General features: G+C 38.1%; 1 protein-coding gene across 1 annotated transcript in view; it reads left to right on the top strand.

The window, feature by feature from the left end:
• Window positions 1-25,732, top strand: part of SNTB2 (syntrophin beta 2) — a 96,659-nt gene that overhangs the window by 52,296 nt on the left and 18,631 nt on the right. Inside the window, exons 3-5 of the mRNA XM_057711765.1 lie at window positions 3,312-3,522; window positions 11,732-11,874; window positions 25,115-25,311. Coding sequence (XP_057567748.1) covers window positions 3,312-3,522; window positions 11,732-11,874; window positions 25,115-25,311 — 551 coding nt within the window. The remainder of the gene's footprint in view (window positions 1-3,311; window positions 3,523-11,731; window positions 11,875-25,114; window positions 25,312-25,732) is intronic.

Here is a 25,732-nt window from a genome sequence, read left to right as displayed (position 1 = left end):
AGTCAGCTGGCCTCTTTATTTTAGCTGCCTGCTTTACTCCCACTTCCAGAGGTAACTGGTGCCTCTGATTCCCCAGCCTGTTCAGGATTCTGCAACATGGATTGGCTTGAATTTGAATGTCCCCACTTTTCTTAGGTCTGCTAAGTCATTTAACTCCTCTGTCTACTTGCCAGCTTGTAGGATTATACTTTTTAAAAATTCCCTTTAAAGCTTGGTGATGACTTCTTAGATACAACACCAAACTCACAGCACATAAAAAAAAAATTGATAAGTTGAACTTCATTAAAATTAAAAACTTCTGCTCTGTAACAGACACTGTACTAGGGTTCTCCAGAGAAACAAGCAATGGGATGGATGGATGGATGGATGGATGGATGGATGGATGGATGGATAGATAGATAGATAGATAGATAGGTTGATTTATTAATTATAGGAATTAGCTCAAGCAATTGTGGAGACCAAGAAGTCCCATGATCTGCAGTCTGCAAGCTGGAGAAACAGGAAAGCCAGTCTTATAATTCACCCCGAGTTCAAAGACCCAAGAACCAGGAGTGCCAGTGTTTGAGGGCAGAAGACGACAGATCTCCCAACTTAAGAAGAGAGCAAACTTGCCCCTCCTCTGCTTTTTTATTCTGTTCATGCCCTCAGTGAATTGGATGATGCCCACCTGCGTTGGTGAGGGCCATCTTCTTTCCTCAGTCTGCTGATAATGCTAATCTGTTCCAGAAACACCCTCACAGACACACCCAGAAGTTATGTTTTACCAGCTACCTGGACATCTCTTAGCCCGGTCAAGTTGACACATAAAGTTAACCATCACACACTGTTAAGAGAAAGAAAAGATAAGCTACAGATTGGGAGAAAATCTTTGTAAGATACATATCAGAAAATGGACTGATATCCAAAATATACAAAGAATTCCTAAAACTCAACAATAAGAAAACAATCCAATTTTTAAATGGGCAACAAATCTGAACAGACACTTCACCAAAGAAGAAATGCAAATGGCAGATAAGCATGTGAAAGGTGCTCCAATCATATGCCATTAGGGAATTGCAAATTAAAACAATGAAATACGACTATACGCATATTAGAATGGCCAAAATCCAGCAGACAGTACCACATGCTGGCAAAGATATACAGCCACAGGAAGGCTTATTCATTGATGGTAGGAATGCAGAATGGTATAGCTACTTTGGAAGACAGTTTGGCAGTTTCTTACAAAGCTAAACGTAGTCTTACCATGTAACTCAGCGGTTGTGCTCCTTGGTATTTACCCATATGAGTCAAAAACTTATGTCCACACACAAACCTACATACAAATGCTTTAACTGTAACTGCGAAAACTTGAAAACAACCAAAAGGTGGTGGTGGTGGTGGTGGTGGTGGTTCTTCTTCTTCTGGCTGTGTTTAGTCTTCATTGCTGTAGGCAGGCTTTTTCTAGGTGTGGTGAGCGGGGGCTAATCTTCATTGCAGTGCTCAGGCTTCTCAGTGCAGTGGCTTAGTGGCTTCTCTTGTTGCAAAGCGCAGGTTCTAGTTGTGCAGGCTTCAGTAGTTGCAGCATGCAGGCTTCGGTAGTTGTGGCTCGCAGGCTGTAGAGCACTGGCTCTGTAATTGTGGCACACGGGCTTAGTTGCTCCATGGCATGTGGGATCTTCCTGGACCAGGGCTCAAACCTACGTCCCCTGCATTGGCAGGCGGATTCCAAGAGATTCTTCAATAGGTGAATGGATAAACAAACTGTGGTTTGTCCAGACAGTGGAATATTACTCAGCGATAAAAAGAAATGAGCTTTCAAGCCACAGAAGATATGGGGGAACCGTAAATGCATGTTGCTAAGTGAAAAAAGCCAGTCTGAAAAGGTTACGTACTGTATGATTCCTTGGAAACAGTAAAAAGATCAGCAGTTGCCAGGAGTTCAGGGCCAGGGAGTGAGTGTAATGTACTGTTTTAAATCTTCCCATAACAAATGTGTATTTTTCTTTTAGAGAATATAATCTTTTTTTTAGCCAACAAATATTTATGTTAAGGACCATGACAGCAACAATTGATATAGTGAAAAATTACATTAAAAAGAAAAAACATTATAAAATTATATAGAGGACTAAATAAAGGTCAATGTGAATGCTAAGCTCTTTGTCAGAAATCTCTTTTCTTCTTCTCTCTACTTTATCTGGGCTTCAAGGCAGAAATACTGGTGTACATATAAACTGGTCATCTTTGACAGGTGGTATGGGATCTGGTGACAGTGCTGCAAGGAAGCAAAAACTATCTTCAGAAAGATAAAAGAATAAAAAGATCTCTCCTTGGTCAGTGGCAGTTTGTCAATTTCCAGCTTACCAAATTATTTTTCCATTTAAAAGATATGTATATTCACTGTTAGAAAACAGCAGTTTATATATGTTAGTCATTTATTGATTGATTTTTAAAATTCATCTTGGCAAAAACTTTTATCAAAACACAATAAAGTACCCAACGAATTGCTTTATAAGGAATTTGTTGAGTGTACTTTTTAAAAAATTTAGGTAATTCCTAAAGGTTACTTTTGAAGTATAGATTATTCTCAGTTGAGCATTAACAAATAATACTCATAGAGTTGAAGATCTCTTAACTATTCTTCTACCATGACTCAGCGGATGATTTAATCATGTAATGTGACCCAGACCCTAAAAAACAATTTCAGATTTTCATGAAGAGTTATAGTCTTCAGCTATTTTCTTTTTTTTTTTTTTTTTTTTGGCACACGGGCTTAGTTGCTCCGTGGCATATGGGATCTTCCTGGAGCAGGGATCGAACCTGTGTCCCCTGCATTGGCAGGCGGATTCTTAACCACTGCGCCACCTAGGAAGCCCTCAGCTATTTTCTTTATTTCACACAGTGGAAATTTCAGTTCACTGTTTGGCAATAGGTTTTATTTACCTAGCAATGCTGTATACCAGAGTTTTCTAAGTATTTAAAAAACTAATAGTTCTTTCTTTTCAATGTGCCTATGAGATTCAACAAGCACGGTTTCCATTTCTTTGAGATGGAAATTAAGGCAAAGTGAAGTGTTCTACTGCATACTCTACAATAGGATCCCTCATCTTAGGTCTCTACATTAATACTGAAACAACAGACCCAGCAGTTAGTCTTTCTGGTGATGATCTTTCCACATGTGGATTTCTCTGGAATTGAACCCCAAGGAATTAAGAGAAAGTATTTATATTCTGGAATGTAAATTTAAAGTAGATTTTTAGTTATGTATGTTAAACCATGGCAGGTTTGATGGCTTCTGATCTAGCTCACTTTTTTTTTTTTCTTTTTCCACACAGATTGATAGAGCTACATTCGCCTGATAGCAGGAACACATTGATCCTACGCTGCAAGGATACAGCCACAGCACACTCCTGGTTCGTAGCTATCCACACCAACATAATGGCTCTCCTCCCACAGGTGTTGGCTGAACTCAATGCCATGCTTGGTGCAACGAGTACAGCAGGAGGCAGCAAGGAGGTTAAGCACATTGCCTGGCTGGCAGAACAGGTAGGCTGGGAGGCAGGGCAGGGTCTCACCGGGTCACCACTCAGAGCCAGGATGGTTCCCTCATTTCGTGTGACTGTAATATTTATCACGCAGTCAGGTCCTGGATGTCTAGCTTGCAGATCTTTTGTTTGTCTTTTGTTTCTCCTCCCCTAGTGTTTAGCTATTTGTTGCTAATTACCACCTCCACCAGAGGAATTGACTGTCATGGTAATCATCATCATAACATAACTAAAAAAGAGGCTCTTATTAACATCTCTGTCCTTACTGACTGAAGATAATTTTCACGATTTTATTTTTTTATTTTTTATTTTTTTATAAATTTATTTATTTATTTATATCATTGGCTGTGTTGGGTCTTCGTTGCTGCACACGGGCTTTCTCTAGTTGCGGCGAGCGGGGGCTACTCTTCATTGTGGTGCACGGGCTTCTCATTGCGATGGCCTCTTGATGCAGAGCACGGGCTCTAGGCACGTGGGCTTCAGTAGTTGTGGCACGTGGGCTCAGTAGTTGTGGCTCACAGGCTCTAGAGCGCAGGCTCAATAGTTGTGGCGCACGGGCTTAGTTGCTCCAAGGCATGTGGGATCTTCCTGGGGCAGGGATCGAACCCATTTCCCCTGCATTGGCCGGCGGATTCTTACCCACTGCGCCACCTAGGAAGTCCATTCACGATTTTAGAATAGGATCAGCAAACTTCTGCAAAGGGTTATTAGTGCCACAACTACTTGACTCTGCCATTATAGCAAGAAAATATATATGTATAAGTGCAGCTGATTCACTTTGTTGTACAGTAGAAACTGGCACAACAGTGTAAAGCAATTTTACTCCAATAAAGAGCTGAAAAAAAAAAAGAGGAAAAAAATCATAGATGATATGAACATGAATAGATGTAACTGGGTTTCAATAAAACTTTATTTACAAAAACAGGTAGTGGGCTGTATTTGGCCCACAAGTCATAGTTTCTTAATTCCTGTTCTAGTCTATTGACAGAGTTTCAGAGACAACAGACTCACTCCCTGGTCTGGGAAAAGTATAAAATATACAAAACGTTTTAGAAGCCATTAAACACATGTACAGTTGTCTTCTAGAAAAATGAAGAGAAACAAGAAAACCTAAGTAGATGTTGGGTGAAGGAAAAGGAAGAACATAATCCAAGTTAGTTTAGATCCCAAGTTTGACAAAAGGGAGACAAAGTTCTACATGATGTTTTCTTTCTGGTCCTTCACTGACAGCTGGGCCAGAGGGAGTTGAAAACAGAAGACAGGATTAGGGATTCAGAGATGAGTATTCAAGTACTATCTCTCTTTTTCACTGGTTTTAGATCTTTTTAAATGTTCCTTCATTTCTTTGCATCCTAATTCCTTCATGTGTGCAAACAGGCAGGGATTGCATCAACATCAGCCCAGAGAGGTTTTGTTCTTTTGTGTTGTTGTTTTGTTTTGTTTTGTTTTATAAATTTATTTATTTATTTATTTATTTTATTGGCTGTGTTGGGGTTTTTTTTTTTTTTTTCCTGAACGCGGGCTTTCTTTTTAGTTGCGGTGAGTGGGGGCTACTCTTCGTTGTGGTGTGTGGGCTCCTCATTGCCATGGCTTCTCTTGTTGTGGAGCACGGGCTCTAGGCGCGTGGCCTTCAGTAGTTGCAGCACATGGGCTCAACAGTTGTGGCTCACGGGCTCTAAAGCTCAGGCTCAATAGTTGTGGTACACGGGCTTAGTTGCTCTGCGGCATGTGGGATCTTCCTGGAGCAGGGATCGAACCCGTGTCCCCTGCAGTGGCAGGCAGATTCTCAACCACTCCGCCACCTAGGAAGCCCTGTTTTGTTTTGTTTTAAATATGGTTCCCCAGGTCTGGCTCCGCATGCTACCCATCAAGAGTTCGCACTTGGTAGACCAATGATGGGGTGCCTGGAAATCTCACTTGGCTCCCTAGATGATTGTGTAGTGGATCAGTTTTGGACTCCACTGATCTACTTTTTTTTCAGCTGTGAAATTTTATGAACATTTTAATAATGACTCTAATAAATTAGAACACAGAATTAGTATTGTGATGATTTCTAGGAGGAATAATGAGAATAAATAAGTAGAAGGAACTGGTGAAAATCATGGTATAAGTATTTATGACTTTGGAAGTTCTAGTGTTTTAGTTATGTTTACCATTTTCTATATTTTTATACACTGGTTGAAAACTCGATTGAGTGGTAATTGTTCTGTGCTTTCAACAATGTTAGAAATCTTCATGATTTTAAAAAGGTAATACATTCACATGGTTCAAAAGTCAGAATAAAAAGTTAATAGGTGAAGTCTCACGCTCCTTCTGGTCCACCATCCACCTGATTCCTACCTCTTTGCACCCAGGGAGGTAATCACTTCATTCCTTTCTAGTGACTCTTTTGAGAGTTTCTTTATGCAAATTAAAGCAATTATGAATATATATGCTTTTTTCCTCTTTTATAAAAGAAGATGGCATATTATGCACACTACTTTATACTTTGCTGTTGTTTTCTCTTCTTTTTTTAAAAATTTATTTATTTATTTGGCTGTGTTGGGTCTTGCATGGGCTTTCTCTAGTTGTGGCGAGAGGGGGCTACTCTGTTGCAGTGCGCAGGCTTCTCATTGCGGTTGCTTCTTTTGTTGCAGAGCTCTAGACGCACGGGCTACAGTGGTTGCAGCACATGAGTTCCATAGTTGTGGTGCATGGGCTTAGTTGCTCTATGGCATGTGAGAGCTTCCTGAACCAGGGCTTGATCCCATGTCCCCTGCATTGGTAGGCGGATTCTTAACCACTACGCCACCAGGGAAGTCCCTGTTGTTTTTTTCATTAAACAATATATCATGGAGATATTTCCATCTCAAAGCACAGAAAGCATTCTTTTTTACAACTGTATAGTTTTCCATTGTGTGGCTGTAGTTGAATAAGCACTCCCCCCAGTTTTGTTGTCATAATCTTTTGCCATTACAAAGGATGCTATAATGGATAACCTTGTAGTTTGCCTTTCCACACGTGTGCTATCCAAACTCTTTGGATCCCGAGTTCAGGTAGATCAGATAATAAGAGAACACACGTTATCTGAATGTATCTTAAGTTTCTGGTAGTGAGTAGTAAAACTTCAAAACTTAGAAACGGATTTATCCAAAATTTTACATCATTTCCTGAGCTTTGATCATTAGAGTTCATAGAACACGGGCTATTTCTATACCTGTAGGATAAATCCCAGAAGTGCTGGTTCGAAGGGTATTTTAGTAATCTATCGCTATAAAAGAAATTATCCCTTAAGACTTAGTGGCTTTTACCTCCCACAGTTTCTAAGGATCAGGAATCTGGTAGCAGTTTAGCTGGGTGATTCTGGCCCACGACCCTTCATGAAGTTGCAGTCAAGCTGTCAGCCAGGTGGCAGTCATCTGAGGGCTTGATTGGGTTGGCAGGTCCGCTTCCAACATGATTCATTTATTTAGCTGTCGGCAGGAGGTCTCAGTTTCTTGCTGCTTGTTGGCAGAATTCCTCGGTTCCTTGCCATGCAGGCCTTTCCACAAGGTTGCCTGAGTGTCCTGGAGACATGGCTGTGGGTTTTCCTCAGAGCAAGTGATCTAAAAGGGAACAAGATGGAAGCCACAATAACTTTTATGACCTAGTCCCTTCTGCTCTATTCTTTTCGTTAGAAGTGGGTTACTAAGTCCAGTCTACGCCCTAGGGCTCCAGCTCTTAAAGGAAAGAATGGTAAAGAATTTGTGGACATCTTTTTAAACTACCACAAAGGGTATATGCGTTTGTAATTTTGATAAATATTGCCAAATTGCCTTCCATCAAGGTTGAACTAATTTGAATTCCCACCAGCAGTGTATGAGAGTTGCCAGACCTTTGAAGTGAACTTAATTTGTTTTATGGTACGTACAGACAAGTAGAAAGGAGAAAAATAAAGCCACAAATTCATCAGAATCTGCCCTTTATGGACTGTATTTATGTGTGTTTCCTACACTCAGTTGTGAGCTCTTGGAAGATAGGAGCACATTTTTCTCAAATCTTTCGCCCCCAGAGAACTTAGCCTAATGCTTTGTGTATAGTAGATGTTCAGTAATTCTTTTCCTTTGTCTACATATATACATGCAGAAAGCAAGCAAACAAGTCATTAATTATAAAATACTGTCCAAAAACAGAAGCTCAGGGTTGGGAAATAATAAGTCGAAAAATTTCAACTTTTTTAAAAGCAGTACCATGGAACTAATCCAAAGTGCTGTTTCTAAACTATTCATGATTTTTACTTTTTCCAAGTAGTTGTTTGGGTTACCCAAATCAAATACACTTAGAATAAGGTGTTCAAGCAAGGCTGGATACCATTTCTCAGGAGTGTTATAATGAACTTATATATCTGATAAAAGTTGATCTAGGTAAATGGCAAAGCCTTTTTTAACTGTAAGATTATTTAACTCTATGAGTATGAAAATGTTCAAGGGACTTCCCTGGTGGCACAGTGGTTAAGAATCTGCCTGCCAATGCAGGGGACCACGAGTTGGATCCCTGGTCCAGGAAGATCCCACATGTCACAGAGCAACTAAGCCCGTGAGCCACAGCTGTTGAGCCTGTGTGCCACAACTACTGAGCCCATGCGCCTAGAGCCCATGCTCTGCAATAAGAAAAGGCACCTCAATGAGAAATCTGTGTACCACAACAAAGAGTAGCCCCTGCTCACTGCAACTAGAGAAAGCCTGTGTGCGGCAACAAAGACCCAGCGCAGCCAATAAATTAATTAATTTTAAAAAATTGTGAAGATAATTTTAGATCGTATAATCTCTTTAAAACAGATAAACATTTCTTTTAGCAATAGATGTATTTCCTGAAAAACTTGCATATAAATGAAACTATTTCAGTTGTAGCTAGAAAAGATAGTCATTTGGGGCAGATTACTTAAGGAAGGATCATTTATTTAACTTTTAAAAAAAATGTTTTTAGGGGCTTCCTAGGTGGTGCAGTGGTTAAGAATCTGCCTGCCAATGCAGAGGACATGGGTTCGATCCCTGCTCCAGGAAGATCCCACATGCCACGGAGCAATTAAGCCCATGTGCCCAAAAAAAAAAATTTTTTTTAAATTAATTAATTAATATATGTTATTGGCTGTGTTGGGTCTTTTTTGCTGTACGCGGGCTTTCTTTTTAGTTGCGGTGAGTGGGGGCTACTCTTGGTTGTGGTGCGCAAACTCCTTATTACCATGGCTTCTCTTGTTGCGGAGCACGGGCTCTAGGCACGTGGGCTTTGGCTTCTCTTGTTGCAGAGCACGGGCTCTAGGCACGTGGGCTTCAGTAGTTGCAGCACATGGGCTCAGTAGTTGCGGCGCACGGGCTTAGTTGCTCCGCGGCATGTGGGATCTTCCTGGAGCAGGGATTGAACCCTTGTCCCCTGCAACGGCAGGTGGATTCTCAACCACTGCACCACCTAGGAAGCCCCATTTATTTAACTTTAAGTGATCTCTCCTTGATTTATTTGTTATTTCACATTGTCATAAATTGAGTTTGCTTAAAATAGGTAAAACCTATGCTACAGATATTTGGTAACCAATAGATAATCTGTTCTGTGCAAGGGATTTCTATCTCTTTATTGGTACTGATTTTTATGTGACTGATAGTTTACCTTTTAGTTGGTTATATTCGTAAGAGGAAATTTTCTTTAAGTCCACCAAATGGGAGAACATATGTTACCTACAAAATAAGTATTTTTAAGCATTCGAGTATTGATAGAAAAGCCAGGATAGCCAAAGAAAGCTTTGTTTCCACAGTTCGTACTTTGTCCCTGGTTATTCTCAAATTGTGTAAAGACTCAAATTAGGAACATATACACTAAATCAGGATTAGTGGAACAGTTCATTTTTTGTTCCATGTTTTCTATTGTAATAATAAAATACATAAAGAACAGAAGTACATCACTTCTTTTTTTTTTTTTTTTTTTTTTTTTTTTTTTGGCACACGGGCTTAGTTGCTCCGTGGCATGTGGGATCTTCCTGGAGCAGGGATCGAACCTGTGTCCCTTGCATTGGCAGGCAGATTCTTAACCACTGCGCCACCTAGGAAGCCCCTACATCACTTCTTTAAAAGATTTGTAGAACGAAGAAATTTAGGGAATGAATAATAACTTTTATTAATTTTTCGTCTTTAATGCTATTCGGCTCTAGTTATTAGAAAATAAAATTTGGAAAAGGCCGTTGTTTGGCCAGGTGTATGCATGTGTGGGTATTAAAACACAAGCAAACCAGAACCCTAACATTAGTATCCCTTTTTGCTCTGGCCAAAAACTCGATAGTCGAGAAAAAAAAAACACCTCAACAGTGGAGCCCCAAGGCTGCTTGTACTGATACCACATTGAAAACACATACTATATATAGCAGGTGGCATTTTGATTCCAGTGAAAGCAAACAGTATCCTTATAAGTTAAGGCAAATAGGCAAACAGAATGACTTAAACTGAGGCTTCATTTTTCTCCAGTGCTAAGTAGAAGAGAGAAAAGATATTCTCCAAAAACTAAGGACTCAAAAGAGCTAAAGAATAAATACTTTAAAAAAATTGTTAAGTGAAAAAAGAGTTCTCTGTCTTGAAAATGGATATTGCTTCTGTTGGCATTAGCAGTTTTCCATTCTCTCCTTTGGGAAGAAATACATTTAATTTAGGTTTTTTAAATATATATATGCTGATCTAGTGTTCAAAAGCTGTCTTATAACTTAGCAAAAAAATTAATTTAAAAAATCAGATTATTTTATCCCTTTGGCAAGATAGATTTTTACATTATTTTCCTTATGAAATATTATCCATAACAATCTCAGAGACAAAGATTTGTTAGTGCACATAAGCTAGAAATCCCTCCGGGGTATCTATGACCCCAAATTTTAAGAATCCAAGAGAACCTCTTTACAGCTGATACTTTCCTTCCAGACATTACAGAGTTACCTCTAGACTAATATAGAGTCTTAGAAACCTTGGGTTCACTGGTAAGGAAAGTGTTAATTATTTCTACCGTACTTTGCTTAAATTCTCAGAGTTGGGTCATATATTTGTGCTTTCAGCACATGGTCGAACATGGGTAACTTCACTGGCAGGAATTCATTTCCCACTCCTGGAATCAGCTCATGGCTCTAGCTAGGAGAAAAGAGTCCCACTGGTGGATGTTATAGCACAGAACCAAACCACTCAGGCCACTTTTCAGATTATAGATGTATTCTTAAGGTACTCCGACATGTTCAGATTACCTTCAGAAGTCATTAAGGAAGAGAAAATAAAAAGTGGATCTGAAGACAAGTACGAGATAAGTGATTCATCAATTTAAAATCACCTTGAAGCCACCAGTGATAGTGAGCTGAAAAGATGAGGGTTAAAGTACTCTGTTGTTAAGCGTTCCCTGCTCAAAGGTCTCATCTTATGAAGGCAAACATTTTGATGATACCAGGGCTTTTCTTGAACGTAATCTTTTGCTTTTTGGCCTTGGATCCTTGACAATATGTATAAATAGTGGTTGTTTTCCTACACTTTTAAACCATCACAGAGATAACTGAGGTTTATGCAATTAAATGCAATGGTACATTTGAAACTGAAACATAAACTTCCTGAACTGTAATGGGGAACTGTGACAATAGTTTATATCAGCTTTTTCCAAAATACAACGTAGGTTGGTCATACTGGCATTTAAAAAAAATAAGATAGAAATTATCAGAGTGCATTGCACAAAGTATAGGAATTGTGTTGGTTTGGAAATTTTTAAATTCAGTATGTTTATGTATATGTTGAGTTGCAATGTAAAATGTATTATTGTAGGTCTTGATGAAAAATACTTGAAAAACACTAATGTTTAGATTATACAGACTTATTTGGTAATAGTTTCTATCCTGTACTTAGAATGTTACTCCCACATCAGGCATATTTTACTGTGTATTTAGTTGAAATTGGTGATAATTAGTTATTGTGGAATAGGGGGAGAAAAACTGTGTCATATCATTAGAAAATGTCTGTAACTCATTCAGGGAGAGCTTTCTCAAACTACACAAGCCACCTCACACCTCCCAGTGGAGAATCCCTGCAAGTGGGAAGGAACCTGATGGGATGTTTCCTTTTCCTGATGTCTGTTAGGATGGGGAAAACAGAATGGAAACCCACTATCTTATGCTGTCACTGAAGAAACTTTTACAGTTACAGATCATTACAGTTAGCTCTACTTTCTGTATTTCACCATTGTAACAGGCAAAACTAGATGGTGGTAGACAACAGTGGAGACCTGTCCTCATGGCTGTGACTGAGAAGGATTTGCTGCTTTATGACTGTATGCCGTGGACAAGGGATGCCTGGGCATCACCGTGCCATAGCTACCCTCTTGTTGCCACAAGGTAAGACTAAAGAAAACAAATAAAATATATATCCTACTCTAAAGCTACTAAAGAATTTTTAAATGAATTCTATTATCTTTTAGGTGCCTAAAATAACATTTAAGTAGCCGATATAGCTGATTTAGACAAAAACTTTTCTTTCACAACCTTATTATTTCGCAGCTCCTAGCTTAGAATAAATGGTTTCTGTCACTAGTATGTTTCTGTGTATTTTTTAAGTTGTTGAAGCAGCTTCCTAACTGCTCTTTCCAAGACTTGCTTAGTCATGAAGATAAGTAAATAGTGTTTTTTTTCCTTAGTTTATTGACTGTGACTAGAAAACCACTGAAATTGTGGCAGCATTTTGACTGAGTGATGAAATCCTTTAAACCAGAGTGTGGTACTGTGGATAAACCACATAACTCAGTCAAAATATTCTTCAACTTCTCTTTCTAGTATAAGAGTACATAATTTTGATTCCATCGAATAAACATTTATTTGACCCGAAGCAACAGAGTGTTTCTAGCATGCCAGATGTGGGGAAGTTAGAAAGGAAAAGAATAGAGAAACGTAGATTTGGGGGCCAAGATGTCTTAAGAAATAACTGGAAACTAGTTATCTAGTGTGAAGCTAGAAAACATATTCACATTCAGTGTTATTTGGGCTTAAAAAAGAATCAGGTTTTGATATAGCTCAAAAACTATGCATTAAAAGGGAGCCCCACAGAAAAGTATTGGGTAGTCAAAAGGTGAAATGATGGAGTCATCTGGTATGTCCCATGGAGAGTGTTGTGGGGGTTCCTGCTTTCAGCAGACAAAGATTCACATGAGGAAGAGTATTCTTATATTATGGGATGACTTTTATGTTATATAGGGGGCTCTTCAATTTTCCAAGTTCCCTTACATATATCATGCTTTTTGTAAAAAGATAATTTTCACATAGCTTTTCAGGAGTTTCTTTGTAATTTAGAGCTGGAGCCCATAGATCACAGAATAGAGATAAAGGATTTATTGAGCCTCAGAGTTAGAGAGGTGTGCTGTCATTAATTCCTTCAGGACATAATGGTCTTGCAGAAAGACTGAATTTAACCATCAATTTCTCTGGTTTTATTTCTTTCTTTCTTTTTAAAATTCTCACTAAATTATAATCTCCTTGAGGTCAAGAACTATGACTTAGCTCAGCATTTTCCCATAATGCTTTACATATAGTAGGCCTTCAATAAATCTTAGTTGAGTTAAATTTTCTTACTTAAATTACAGTTTCTCTGTTGTAGTGACGTTGGGAACATGACAGGAATGATAACAAAACATGTAGACATGTTTCAGTAGATATAATTAGAGCAATTAAATTTATATTTTCCAAAGATTTGTAGCTTATGAATATCACTAGAGATCTCTTAAGCTTAAAGTTTATGGAAGAGGCTTATGCTCTAGCTGTGATCATAGACTGCAAGGAGGGTAGCTATATCCTTAGACATTTCCTGAACTGTGTGTTACTGGAGGGATGGAGCAGAAACCTATGACATCCCCTAGCTGAGCCTTTGTTCAGCACAGAAATTACAATCCCATAAACAAATAATTTCTGCACACTGACTAGACTGGATCTAAACCACCAAGGTACTTTGGTACTAAAGAAGGAAATGGGATGGTTGTGTGGGTACTATCAGTGTGGTATTAATTTGCAGCTAAGAAAAAGATATAAATAAGATTTAAAACTCTTAGGAAAAAAATACAGGAATAGATCTTAATGATCTTGGTTTAAACAGAACCTTCTTAGATATAACACCAAAGCACAATCAACAAGAGAATAAATAAATACATTGGACTTCATCAAAATTAAAAACTTCATATGTCACCAGTAAGAAAGTGAAAAAACCCATAGAATGGGAGAAAATATTTGCAAATCATATATCTAATCTGGGATTGTATCTAGAAAATATAAAGAACTCTTATAACTCAATAATAAAAAGATAAATTACCCAATTAAAAAGTGGGAAAAGGATCTGGGTAGACATTTGTTCAAAGAAGATATCCAAATAGCCAATCAGCACTTGAAAAGGTGCTCAGCATAATTAACCATCAGGGACTTAGAAATTGAAACCACAGAGAACTATCACTTCCCACCCACTAGGATGGCTATAATTAGAAAGATAGTATGCAAGCATAGACTAGGATATAGGAGAAAATAGAACCTCATACACTACTGGTGGGAGTGTAAAATGGTGCAGTTGATGTGGAAAAGTCTGAAAATTCCTCAAAAGGATAAACATAGAGTCACTTTAAGACCCAGCAATTCCACTCCTAGGTTGTATATCCAAGAGAAATGAAAAATGTCCACACAAAAATTTATGCATGAAAGTTCATAACAACATCATTCATGACACCCAAACTGTGGAAACAATCCAAGTGTCCACAGCTGATGCACAGATGAACAAAATGTGGCATGTCCATACAATGGAATGTTATTCAGCAATAAGAAAAAGTTCTGAAAGACATTGCAGCATGGATGAACCTTGAAAACATTACACTGAGTGAAAGGAGCCAGATGCAAAAGACCACATATTGTATGATTCCATTTATATAAAATCTCCAGAACAGACAAATCTGTAGAGACAAAGTAGATTAGTCGTTACCAGGGTTTTACTTTTTTCTTTTTTTCTTTTTTTGGAGGGGGAGGCAGGAGTCGGGAGAAATAGGGAGTGACTGCTAGTGGGTATAGGAATTCTTTTTAGGATAAGGAAAGTGTGCTAAAATTGTGCTGGTGGTTGCACAACGCTCATTATATAAAATCCATTGAACTGTACAGTTTTAAGTGGTAAATTATATGGTATGTGAGTTATATCTCAGTAAAGCTGTTATAATTAAAACAAACCCCAAAAGCCAATAATATTTAATAGAAAGGAATAAGACCAACTCTTAAAGTAAGTTTGAGTTCCTAATCTGCCACTTACAGTAGGTAATTGGGAGCACTGTTACTTAACCTTTCTGTGCTGCAGATTTTCTATTTGTTAAGTAGACCCTAATGAGATAGGGTGGGTATGAGTATTAAATGAGTCAATACTTGTAAAATGCCTGCAGTTGTACCTGACACATTGTAGATGCTCAAGTGGTAGCTTCTTTAATTACAATAATTATTATTTATTATTAAGTGAAAATATGTCAAGGAAGAATTTGTGTAAAAGGTATAACTGGTTTTTTGCCATTGTTAAAAGAAGAGCTTAGCTCTAAACCAGCAGTTGTTATGAGTAGAGAGAGTTTTATATTAAATGTGAGGAATTCAAATATATTTTTGGGTCAGTCTAAACATGCAAATTGAACTTGGCCATTAATTAAATGGGTGGGGCCTAAAACTCTCTGAACCTGTTGTTTCTTAATAAGTTTAATTAATGAAACATCAAGGATTCTTCACTCCTTGCTCAGGAATTATTGGTGGATTAGGAGCAAAGGTGACAGGCAGGTGAGGGGTTTAGTTTTTCCATGTGGCTGTGTCGGCCAGATGGAATTGGTGGAAGTCACTGCTTGATAGAATTAAGGGGGCTTAATCATCCTTGGCCTCCCAGAGGGGTTAGAGTATGGCCACTGAAAGAGACCAGAGGAGGAACCCAGACCAGGAGGTTTCCTGTAGAGAGAGGCAAAGCGAGAAAGTGGTGTGTTTATGTTTTTTTAGTGTGGAGGAAAGAGAGAGTTTGAGATATATATGACTAATGAGAAAGGGCTGAATGTTCACTTTCACTAATTCTAATACTTTGGAACATGTTCTTATGAGTGGATGAGACACACACACACACAAAGATAACATAAATGTATAGAGAAGGAAAAGACCTTGATGATCCAATGGCAAAGGTAGATAGTCTCTGATAAATTAAGAATTAACTGTAGTTCAAAAATCAAAGAACACTATTAAGGTGATATGAATTAATGTGAGTTACCATTTGTTTTGGCTTGCACATTTATAGATTCTTAGAAGCCAGAGCTCTGTGTGTGTGTGTGTGTGTGTGTGTGCTTAATAGCTGATATTTCGGGATGGTTGAGAAATTCAGTAAAACATGAAAGTGATAAATGAAGAGGATTTTTATTTTATGTATTTATTTTATTTTTATTTTACACATTTCTTGAGGTTAAAGCCAGGTGCATGATACAGGTAGAAAAATAGATATAGGTGCCGTGGATTTTGCAGGATGTGCATTTTGTAGTCTTTTCCTGTAAGCTTTCTTTGACTGGAAAAGAAAAAGACCCAGAGAAAGTGTGGCTACTTTACAATGTGGAAAATTGAGTGGTGTTGTGCTTATGGGACTTAAGTGGCAAAAGTTGCTGAAATGCCTTTGCATGAGCTCATCTGGCCTCCCCACTAAAGGGGGCCTTTTGGCAGTGTGTTCTAACCAACTGCTGTGCAACAAGAGTCCAGCAGCTGGTTTGAATTAGAGTCCCTCTGCCAAATATTTCATAATCAAATCTGCAGGAAAAGTTCTCCTGGACTTTATATTTTTTAATGTCTGATTTGGGATTAGCAGTCAAACTGAATATGGTAGAATACACCCTGTCACTTTCCTCATACTCTGTCTTACTTGGATCATATATGGAGTAGTTTTGAAACTTATTTAACTCTTGCTGAGATAGCTAATGTGTAATTGGCATGTTAGTTCTACAAGGATCAGCTCAGGGAGGTGGTTCTCAAATTATACTTTCATGGACCTCTGGGGATCCCCTCTTCAGGGGGTCTGTAAGTTCAAAACTATTTTCACAGTAATGCTAAGATGTTGTTTGCTTTTTTCACTGTTGACATTTGCACTAAGGGTTGGTAAAATTGCTGGTACCTTAGCATGAATCAAGGCAGTTGGCACCAAACTGTATGGACTTGCAGGGAGAAAACATACCATTTTAACTTCAAAATGTCTTTGTTGAAGCAGTGAAAATTACTAGTTTTATTTAATCTCAACTCTTGAATATTCATCTTGTTAATAATCTGTGAGATGAAGTGGAAAGTGCTCAGAGTCCGCTTCTGCTGATAATGAGGTATGATGGCTGTTGCAGAGGAAAGCACGTGTGGTTGAGTTGTGAGCTGAACTACCTATTTTTTTCATGGAACACCATTTTCACCTGAAAAAACAACTGGCTGACAAACTATGGCTACTCAGACTTGGGTATTTGTCAGACATTTTTTTCCCTAAAATAACCAAAATGAATTTGTCATTTATGGAAAACACTGATGGTATTTGTTAACAATTATAAATTTCTAGCTTTCAAACAAAACTTAGAATTCTGGAAAACTTGTATCTGTCACTGTGAGTTTGATAGCTTTCCGATACTTAAAGACTTGTCTGATGAGATCAGTGGTGATATTAGTAAGTGTGATTTTTTGATATAATAAAATGCTATTAACATTTGGAAAATGTTCATAATTCAATGAAAAAATATGTTCCAAATAATCAGTACATGATGCTACAAAATCATGCAAGGGTAAAAAAGATCTCTTCAAGCTGCAAGAGAGACCAACGGATTTTTAATGTAACAGGATATGAAAACTTTATTGATAAGCTTTCAGATCCTACATTGCAGCTAACCTTTAAGAAACCACTTACTGAGTTTTGGTTTGGTGGACAGAAAGATGGCCACAATTATCTGAAAAGGCTATTAAAGACTCCTTCCTTGTCCAACTGCATACCTGTGTGAGGCTGGGTATACTTCAACTACATACTGCAGCAGAATGCAGAAGCACATATGAGAATTCAGCTGTCTTTTATTAAGCTGGATATTAAAGAGATTTGCAAAAAAACTTTAAAACAATGCCATCCTTCACATTAAAATTTTTTTGTTTTGGAAAATATTTTAATAAAAGTAAGTTATTTATATTATATATATAACACCTAACAGGTATGTTATTTTTTATTTCTAAATGAATTAATATTTTAAAATTTTTTCAGTTTTAATTTCTCATTATAGTAAATATCAATAAATATAACCCATATGAAGAAAAGTATTTTGGAGTACTCAGTAGTTTTTAAGAGTGTAGAAGGGTCCTCAGACCAAAAAGTTGGCAAACCATTTGTTTAGTGCTTCTCAACTATGGCTACACATTTGAACCATCTGGAGAACTTTTAATAAAATAAGGTTGAGGGCCCCACCCTAAACCAGTTAAATTTGAATGTTTGAGGATGGGAGCCAGACATCAGTAATGTTTAAAAGCTACGCACCAGGCAATTCTAGTTTAGAGCCAGGGCTGAGAACGAGTCATTAAGTTGGCTAAACCAGTTGGTAGATCATAAGAAACTGCCTTTTCCTTGAGAGACACACTCTTGTCTTTTATCTGAACCAGTAGTGACTTCCTGGCAATGAAAGGAAATGTGAAGGAGCATCCGTTCACTCTTAGAGGTCGTCTTGCTCAGGTCACTGTTAAAGGAATAAAGGAAGGAACTAGCAAATCTGTAGAAAAATATTATAGGTATACAGCCTACAGTGAAGCTAAGAACAAGCCATTTTATTTCCTTCCCTTTGGTATACGTCTCTCACCCAAGAATACTATGTGGAAAACATTGTCTGCTGAGTGATTCCTTAGAAGTGAGGTAATGTGTTTGTTCTGTTATCCTGATCTACTTGGAACTTCTTAAAAATAGGGAAAATATTTTTGTAAGAAGTGAATAAATTAAACTGTATTAAATGGTTGTCATGAAACAAAGTGTTGAATAGTTTAATGACCTTGAAGAGAATTGCTTCCTCTTGTTTTTTCCACATGTATACTTCACCGTTATTTTTTTAGCAGCTTTATTGTGTTATAACTCAAATACCATACAATTCACCCATTTAAAGTATAAAGTTTAATGGTTTTTAATATGTTCACAGTTATGCGATCAATATTAGGACACTTTTGTCACCCCAAAAAAGAAACTCCTTACCCGTTAACAGTGATTCTTGATTTTACCCCTCCCCCAGCCCTAAGCAACCACAAATCTACTTTCTGGCCCTAATAGATTTGCCTTTCTGAACATTGCATGTAAGTGGAATCATATTATATAGCCCTTTATGTCTGACTTCTTTCACTTTGCATAATGTTTTCAAAGTTTATCCATGTTGGAGTGTGTGTCACAATTTCATTCCTTTTTAAGGCTTAATGATATTCCGTTGTATAGATGTAGCACATTCATCAGTTGTTGGCTATTTGGGTTGTTTCCACTTTTTTACTAGACTGTTATCAATAATGTTGCTATAATACTCACGTACAAGTTTTTGTGTGAACATATGTGGGGGGTTTCTTTTGTTGTTGTTGTTTTTAAGATTTCTCTTTTTCCTTTTTTTTAATTAATTAATTTATTGGCTGTGTTGGGTCCTCGGTGCTGCGCACGGGCTTTCTCTAGTTGCAGGGGGCGCTACTCTTCATTGTGGTGCGCAGGCTTCTCATTGTGGTGGCTTCTCTTGTTGTGGAGCATGGGCTGTAGATGCATGAGCTTCAGTAGTTGCAGCACATGGGCTCAGTAGTTGTGGCTCACGGGCTCTAGAGCTCAGGCTCAATAGTTGTGCTGCACGGGTTTAGTTGCTCCAAGGCATGTGGTATTTTCCTGGGGCAGGGATCAAACGCGTGTCCCCTGCATTGGCAGGCAGATTCTTAACCACCGTGCCACCTAGGAAGTCCTGAACATATGTTTTTGATTTGCGGGGGGGAAGGTTGTCCTTTGGTACCTGGGGAGGGTTGGTTCCAGGACCCCCATAGATACCAAAATCTGCAGATGCTCAAGTTCCTTATATAAAATGGCTTAGTACAGTTGGACCTCCATATTGGTGAATGCAAAGCTGCAGATACTAAGGGCAGACTGTATATACCTAGGAAGAGAATTGCCGGGTCGTATGGCACTCTGTGTTTAACCTTTTTGAGGAACTACCAGGCTGTTTTCCTATAGTAACATTTTTTTTTGGGGGGGGGTACACCAAGTTCAATCATCTGTTTTTATACACATATCCCCATATTCCCTCCCTCCCTCAACTCCCCCCCCACCCTCCCTCGAGTCCCCCGCTATAGTAACATTTTAAAATCTCATCAGTAGTGTATGAGGGTTCCATTTTCTCTACATTGTCATGACTTTGAGTTTTATTTCTCTAATAGCTAATGATATTGAGCATCTTTTCATATACTTATTGATCGTTTGTATATCTTCTTTGGAGAAATGTCTGTTCAAATCCCTTGTCTTATAATTGGGTTGTCTTTTTATTATTCAGTTATATGAGTGAGTTCTTCACATATTCTATAGATAATACCTTATAAAATATATAATTTGAAAATATTTTTTCCCATTCGTGGGTTGTCTTTTCACTTTCTTAATGGTGTCATCTGAAGCCAAAAAGTTTTTAATTTTGATGAAGTCCAATTTATCAGTCTTACATTGCTTGCATTTTTTGTGTCATGTGTAAACAGGCTTTCCTTAATCCAAGGTCACAAAGACTTAATCCTGTGTTCTCTTCTAAAAGTTTTATAGTTTTAGCTCTACATTTCATTCTTTTATCCATATGAGGTCAGTTTTTGTATGTGGTGTGAAGTAGTGGTCAAACTTTATTCTTTTGCATGTGAAAATCCAGTTATCACAGTACCATTTGTTGAAAAGACTTCTTTCTCCATTGAAGTCCCTTGGCATCCTCATCAAAAATCAATTCATCATAAATGTGAGAGTTTATTTCTGGACTCTTAATTGGATAGTTTGGTGGTTAGTTTTGAAATCGGAGGTGTAAGTCCTCCAACTTTGTTCTTTTTCAAGATTATTTTGGCGATTCAGCGTCCCTGGCATTTACCTGTGGATTTTAGGGTCAGCTTGTCGATTTCTGCAAAAAAAAAAAAAAAAGACGAAATTGATAGGTATTGCATTGAATCTATAGGTCAATCTAGGGAGTATTGCCATCTTAAAAATATTGTCTTCCAATCCATGATACAGGATATCTTTTTATTTAGGTTTTCTTTTATTTCTTTCAGTAGTGTTTTGTAGTTTTCAGAGTACAAGTTTTATACTTTCGTTAAATTTATTCTTAAGTAGTATTAAATTTTGATGCTGTTGTAAGTGAATTGTTTTCTTAGTTTCCTTTTTGGATTGTTCATTGCTAGTGTATTTAATCAATACATTGATTTTTATGTCTTGATCTTACATCCTACAATCTTGCTCAACTTGTTCATTATTCTAATAGGTTTTTAGTGGATTCTTTAGGACTTTCTTTTTTTTTATTTTAACTTTATTTACTTACTTACTTACTTACCTATTTGTGTATTTATTTATTTATTTGACTTTGGGCTGCACTACGCAGCTTGCAGGACCTTAGCTCCCAAACCAGGGATTGAACCTGGGCCACAGCAGGGAACGTGCTGAGTCCTAACCACTGTGCTGCCACGGAATTCCCTCCAGTACAATTTTTAATACAAGTAGCGTAAGTGGGCATCCTTATCTTTTTCCTGTTCTTAGGGCAAAAGTATTCAATCTTTTATCATTAAGTATAATGTTAGCTATGGGTTTTTTTTTTTTTTTTTTTCCTTGGCGCACGGGCTTAGTTACTCCGTGGCATGTGGGATCTTCCTGGAGCAGGGCTTGAACCCGTGTGCCCTGCATTGGGAGGCGGATTCTTAACCACTGCGCCACCTAGGAAGCCCTAGCTATGGGTTTTTTATAGATACATTTTATCCAGGTGAGGAAGTTCCCTTCTGTTCCACGTTTGTTGAGTGTTTTTGCCATGGAAAGGTTTTGGATTTGTTAAAATATTTTTTCCATGTCTATTACAGTGATCATGTGGGTTCTGTCGTTTGGTCTGTTTATATGGTTTTGCTTATCAATTTATAAATCAATTTAAAAATAACTTTTTAATCCAATCAATTTATAAATGAATTACCACATTGATTTTTGGATGCTAAACCAGCCTTGCACTTCTGAGATAAATCTTATTTGGTCATGCTAGATTCAATTTGCTAATAATTTGATGAGGATTTTTATGTCTTAAATTTATAAATGATATTGGTCTGTAGTTTTGCTGAGCTGTCTTTGGATTGGGTATTAGGGTATTACTGGCTTCATGGAAAGAGTTAGGAGGTATTCCCTCCTCTTCTGTGTTTTTTTTTTTTGCGGGGGGGGGAGACTTTATGAAGAATTAACATTGATTCTTCTTTAAATATTTGGTACAGTTCATCAGCAAAGCCATCTGGGACTAAGATTTTCTTTGTGGGAAGCTTTCCACTGTTGAAAAGATTTTTAAAATATATTTTAAACAGTTATACTTTCTTAGACAATATTCTGTTCTTTCCCTTTTATCTGAAAATAGTTTTTAGTTCATGAGTGTCATATTTCTTATCTTTGACCTTGAAACCCTGTTCTTATGAACATCTCATGGGGCAGAATATGTATGACATATGATAGAAACTTCTCTACTTTGTTTCATTGCTGTCCCATACTTGATTTGAATCTTCCCCCAAAAATGATTAGTTCAAGTTCTCATTTTTGTTACATGTAAAAATATTTCAAGGGACATTATTACCTATCTCCCCCCAAGTGAGTTGGAACTCCCTTTTTTCTGTTTTGGCCACGTGGCCTGAGAGATCTTAGTTCTCCAACCAGGGATTGAACCCAGGCCACAGCAGTGAAAGTGCCAAGTCCTAATCACTGGATCACCAGGGAGTTCCTAGAACTCACTTTTTAAAGTAAAAAGATGGCACATCTTTTTTTTTTTTTTGGCTGTGCATGGGCTTCAGTAGTTGCAGTGTGCAGGCTTCAGTAGTTGCAGCACACAGTCTCAGTAGTTGTGGTGAACCGGCTTAGTTGCTCTGAGGCATGTGGGATCTTCCTGGACCAGGGAACGAACCTGTGTCCCCTGCATTGGCAGTCAGATTCTTAATCACTGTGCCACCAGGGAAGTCCCATGTGATAGCTTTTTTTAGATACAACACCAAAAACATGATTTATGAAAGAAATAATTGATAAGCTGGACTTAATTAAAACTAAAAATTTCTATTCTGTGAAAGACAGTGTCAGAGAACTAGAAGACAAGCCACAGACTAGGAATAAATATTTGCAAAACACACATCTGATAAATGACTGTTATCCAAAATATATAAAGAACTATTGAAGCTCAACAGTAAGAAAACAAATTGGGAATTGCCTGGTTGTCCAGTGGTTAGGACTGTGTGCTTCCACTGCAGAGGGCGTGGGTTCAGTCCTGGTTGGGGAACTAAGATTCCGAAAGATGTGCGGCACAGGCCAAAGGAAAAAGAAGAAAAAGAAACACCTTCATTAAAAAAATGGGCCAAGGACCTGAATAGATGCCCCACCAAAGAAAATATATAGTTGGCAAATAAGAATATGAAATTATGTTTCACGTCCCATGTCATCAGGGAAATGCAAATTAAAACAATAGTAAACAACTACACACTTACTAGAATAGACAGGGTCTGGAACACAGACAATACCAAATGCTGGTGAGGATATGGAGCAACAGGAACTCTCTTACAATGCTGGTGGGAATGCAAAATGGTACAGCCACTGTGAAAGACGGTTTGGTGGTTTCTTACAAACATTTTCTTACCATATGACCCAGAAATCCCACTACTTGGTTTACCCAAAGGAGTTGAAAGTTTATGTTCACAAAAAATTCTTTGCAAAGATGTTTATAGCCACTTTCTTTTTTTTTTTTAATTAATGTGTAGTTGATTTGCAGTGTTGTGTTAGTTTCTGGCGTACTCAGCTTTATTCTTTTTTAATATGTTCATAATTTTTATTTTTTATTTATTTATTTTTGGCTGCATTGAGTCTTTGCTGCTGCGTGCAAGCTTTTCTCTCCAGTTGTGGCGAGCGAGGGCTACACTTCATTGCCGTGTGTGGGCTTCTCATTGTGGTGGCTTCTCTTGTTGTGGGAGCACAGGCTCTAGGCATGCAGGCTTTAGTAGTTGCGGCACTCGGGCTCAATAGTTGTGGCTCACAGGCTCTAGAGTGCAGGCTCAGTAGTTGTGGCACACGGGCTTAGTTGCTCCTCAGCATGTGGAATCTTCCTGGACCAGGGATCAAACCCATGTCCCCTGCATTAGCAGGTGGATTCTTTTTTTTTTTTTTTTTAATTTTATTTATTTATTTTATTGGCTGTGTTGGGTCTCTTTTGCTGTGCGTGGGCTTTCTTTTTAGTTGCGGTGAGTGGGGGCTATTCTTCGTTGTGCACGGGCTCCTCTCTGCCATGGCTTCTCTTGTTGCGGAGCACAGGCTCTAGGCACGTGGGCTTCAGTAGTTGCAGCACATGGGCTCAATAGTTGTGGCTTACGGGCTCTAAAGCGCAGGCTCAGCAGTTGTGGTGCACGGGCTTAGTTGCTCCACGGCATGTGGGATCTTCCTGAGCAGGGATCGTACCTGTGTCCCCTGCAATGGCAGGCAGATTCTCAGCCACTGTGCCACCTAGGAAGCCCTGGCAGGTGGATTCTTAACAACTGCACCACCAGAGAAGTCCCTCAGGTTTATTCTTAATTGCCTAAACTTGGAAGCAAGCAGAGTATCCTTCAGTAGGTAAATGGATAAATAAACTGTGGTAGAGCCAGACAATTAAATATTCAGCACTAAAAAGAGATGAACTATCAAGCTGTGAAAAGACATGGAGGAACCTTGAATCCATATTACTAATTGAATGCAGCCAGTCTGACAAGGCTTTATGTTGTGACATTTTGGGAAAAAGTAAGACTATGGAGACAATAAAAATATGAGTGGTTGCCAGGGGAGAGGGACGATGAATAGGCAGTGCACTGAGGATTTTCAGAGCAATGAAAATTCTCTGTATGTTATAGGGATGGTTGTATGTCTTTATATGTTTGTCGAAACCTATAGAATGTACAACACCAAGAGTGAACCCCAAAGTAGACTCTTGACTTTGGGTGATTATGATGTGTCAGTATAGGTTTATTCTTGGTAAAAAGTACTATTCTGGTGATAATGATAATGGGGGAGGATATACATGTATGGGAGCTTATTTTTTAATCAAAATCGAATCTTTTTTTGATATGCATGGCCTTTGGGGGACATAAAAAAAAGCTAATGGAAAATTGGGGTTTTGAGCCATCTAGCCTAGTGTTCTGCCTGTGACACCAGGGGCCATTTTATGGGAAAACCAAATGATATCTACTTGAAAGACTATGATCTTGTTTTAAAATATACTTATCTAAAAACTGCTGATCGCTTTTATAATTTTCATCTTATTAATCAGTAGAAATTGCTGACATTTTCCTCTGACAGTGCATTAATTACTTTTGGTCTTTGCTCTGTTTGTGGTCCTAGGTTGGTTCATTCTGGCTCCGGGTGTCGATCACCCTCACTCGGATCTGACCTTACGTTTGCTACCAGGACAGGCTCTCGGCAGGGCATTGAGATGCATCTCTTCAGGGTGGAGACACATCGGGATCTGTCGACCTGGACGCGGATACTTGTTCAGGGTTGCCATGCTGCTGCTGAACTGATCAAGGAAGTCTCTCTAGGTACAGACCCTAGCATTTCATTTCTAATAGTAATTAAATGGAACTGTTATACTTTATTTTAAAGTAAAAACTACTATCCTGTGTGCCAGGCTTAAAAATGTTCTGAAATAAGGCATCTTAAAGTGATCATGATGGAAAGAAACTGGGTTTCTCTGTTTCAGTAGCAAAGTTTTCATAAGTTTTTTACATGGCTCTGAATACATTCACAACACTCTCTGTACAAGATGGCAGTTTTACTGTTCATTATTTAAATCTTTATTTATAGTGTAAAGACTCATTTACTACATGCTAGGTGCATTGACCCTCTAGTTAAGAAGATTTGGAACATGGATAGACACCCTTCAAGATATGAGCATCTGGCAAAGCTTATGGCTATAGAAAAGTAAAGAATTTGGAATAGGAGTTTCTCTTCCAAAATTTG

This window comes from Hippopotamus amphibius, chromosome 16 (genome assembly GCF_030028045.1).
Source record: "Hippopotamus amphibius kiboko isolate mHipAmp2 chromosome 16, mHipAmp2.hap2, whole genome shotgun sequence".
Classification (NCBI taxonomy): Eukaryota; Metazoa; Chordata; class Mammalia; order Artiodactyla; family Hippopotamidae; genus Hippopotamus; species Hippopotamus amphibius.
Note: the sequence above shows the minus strand (reverse complement) of the source record. Positions and strands in the feature narration are given on the sequence as shown.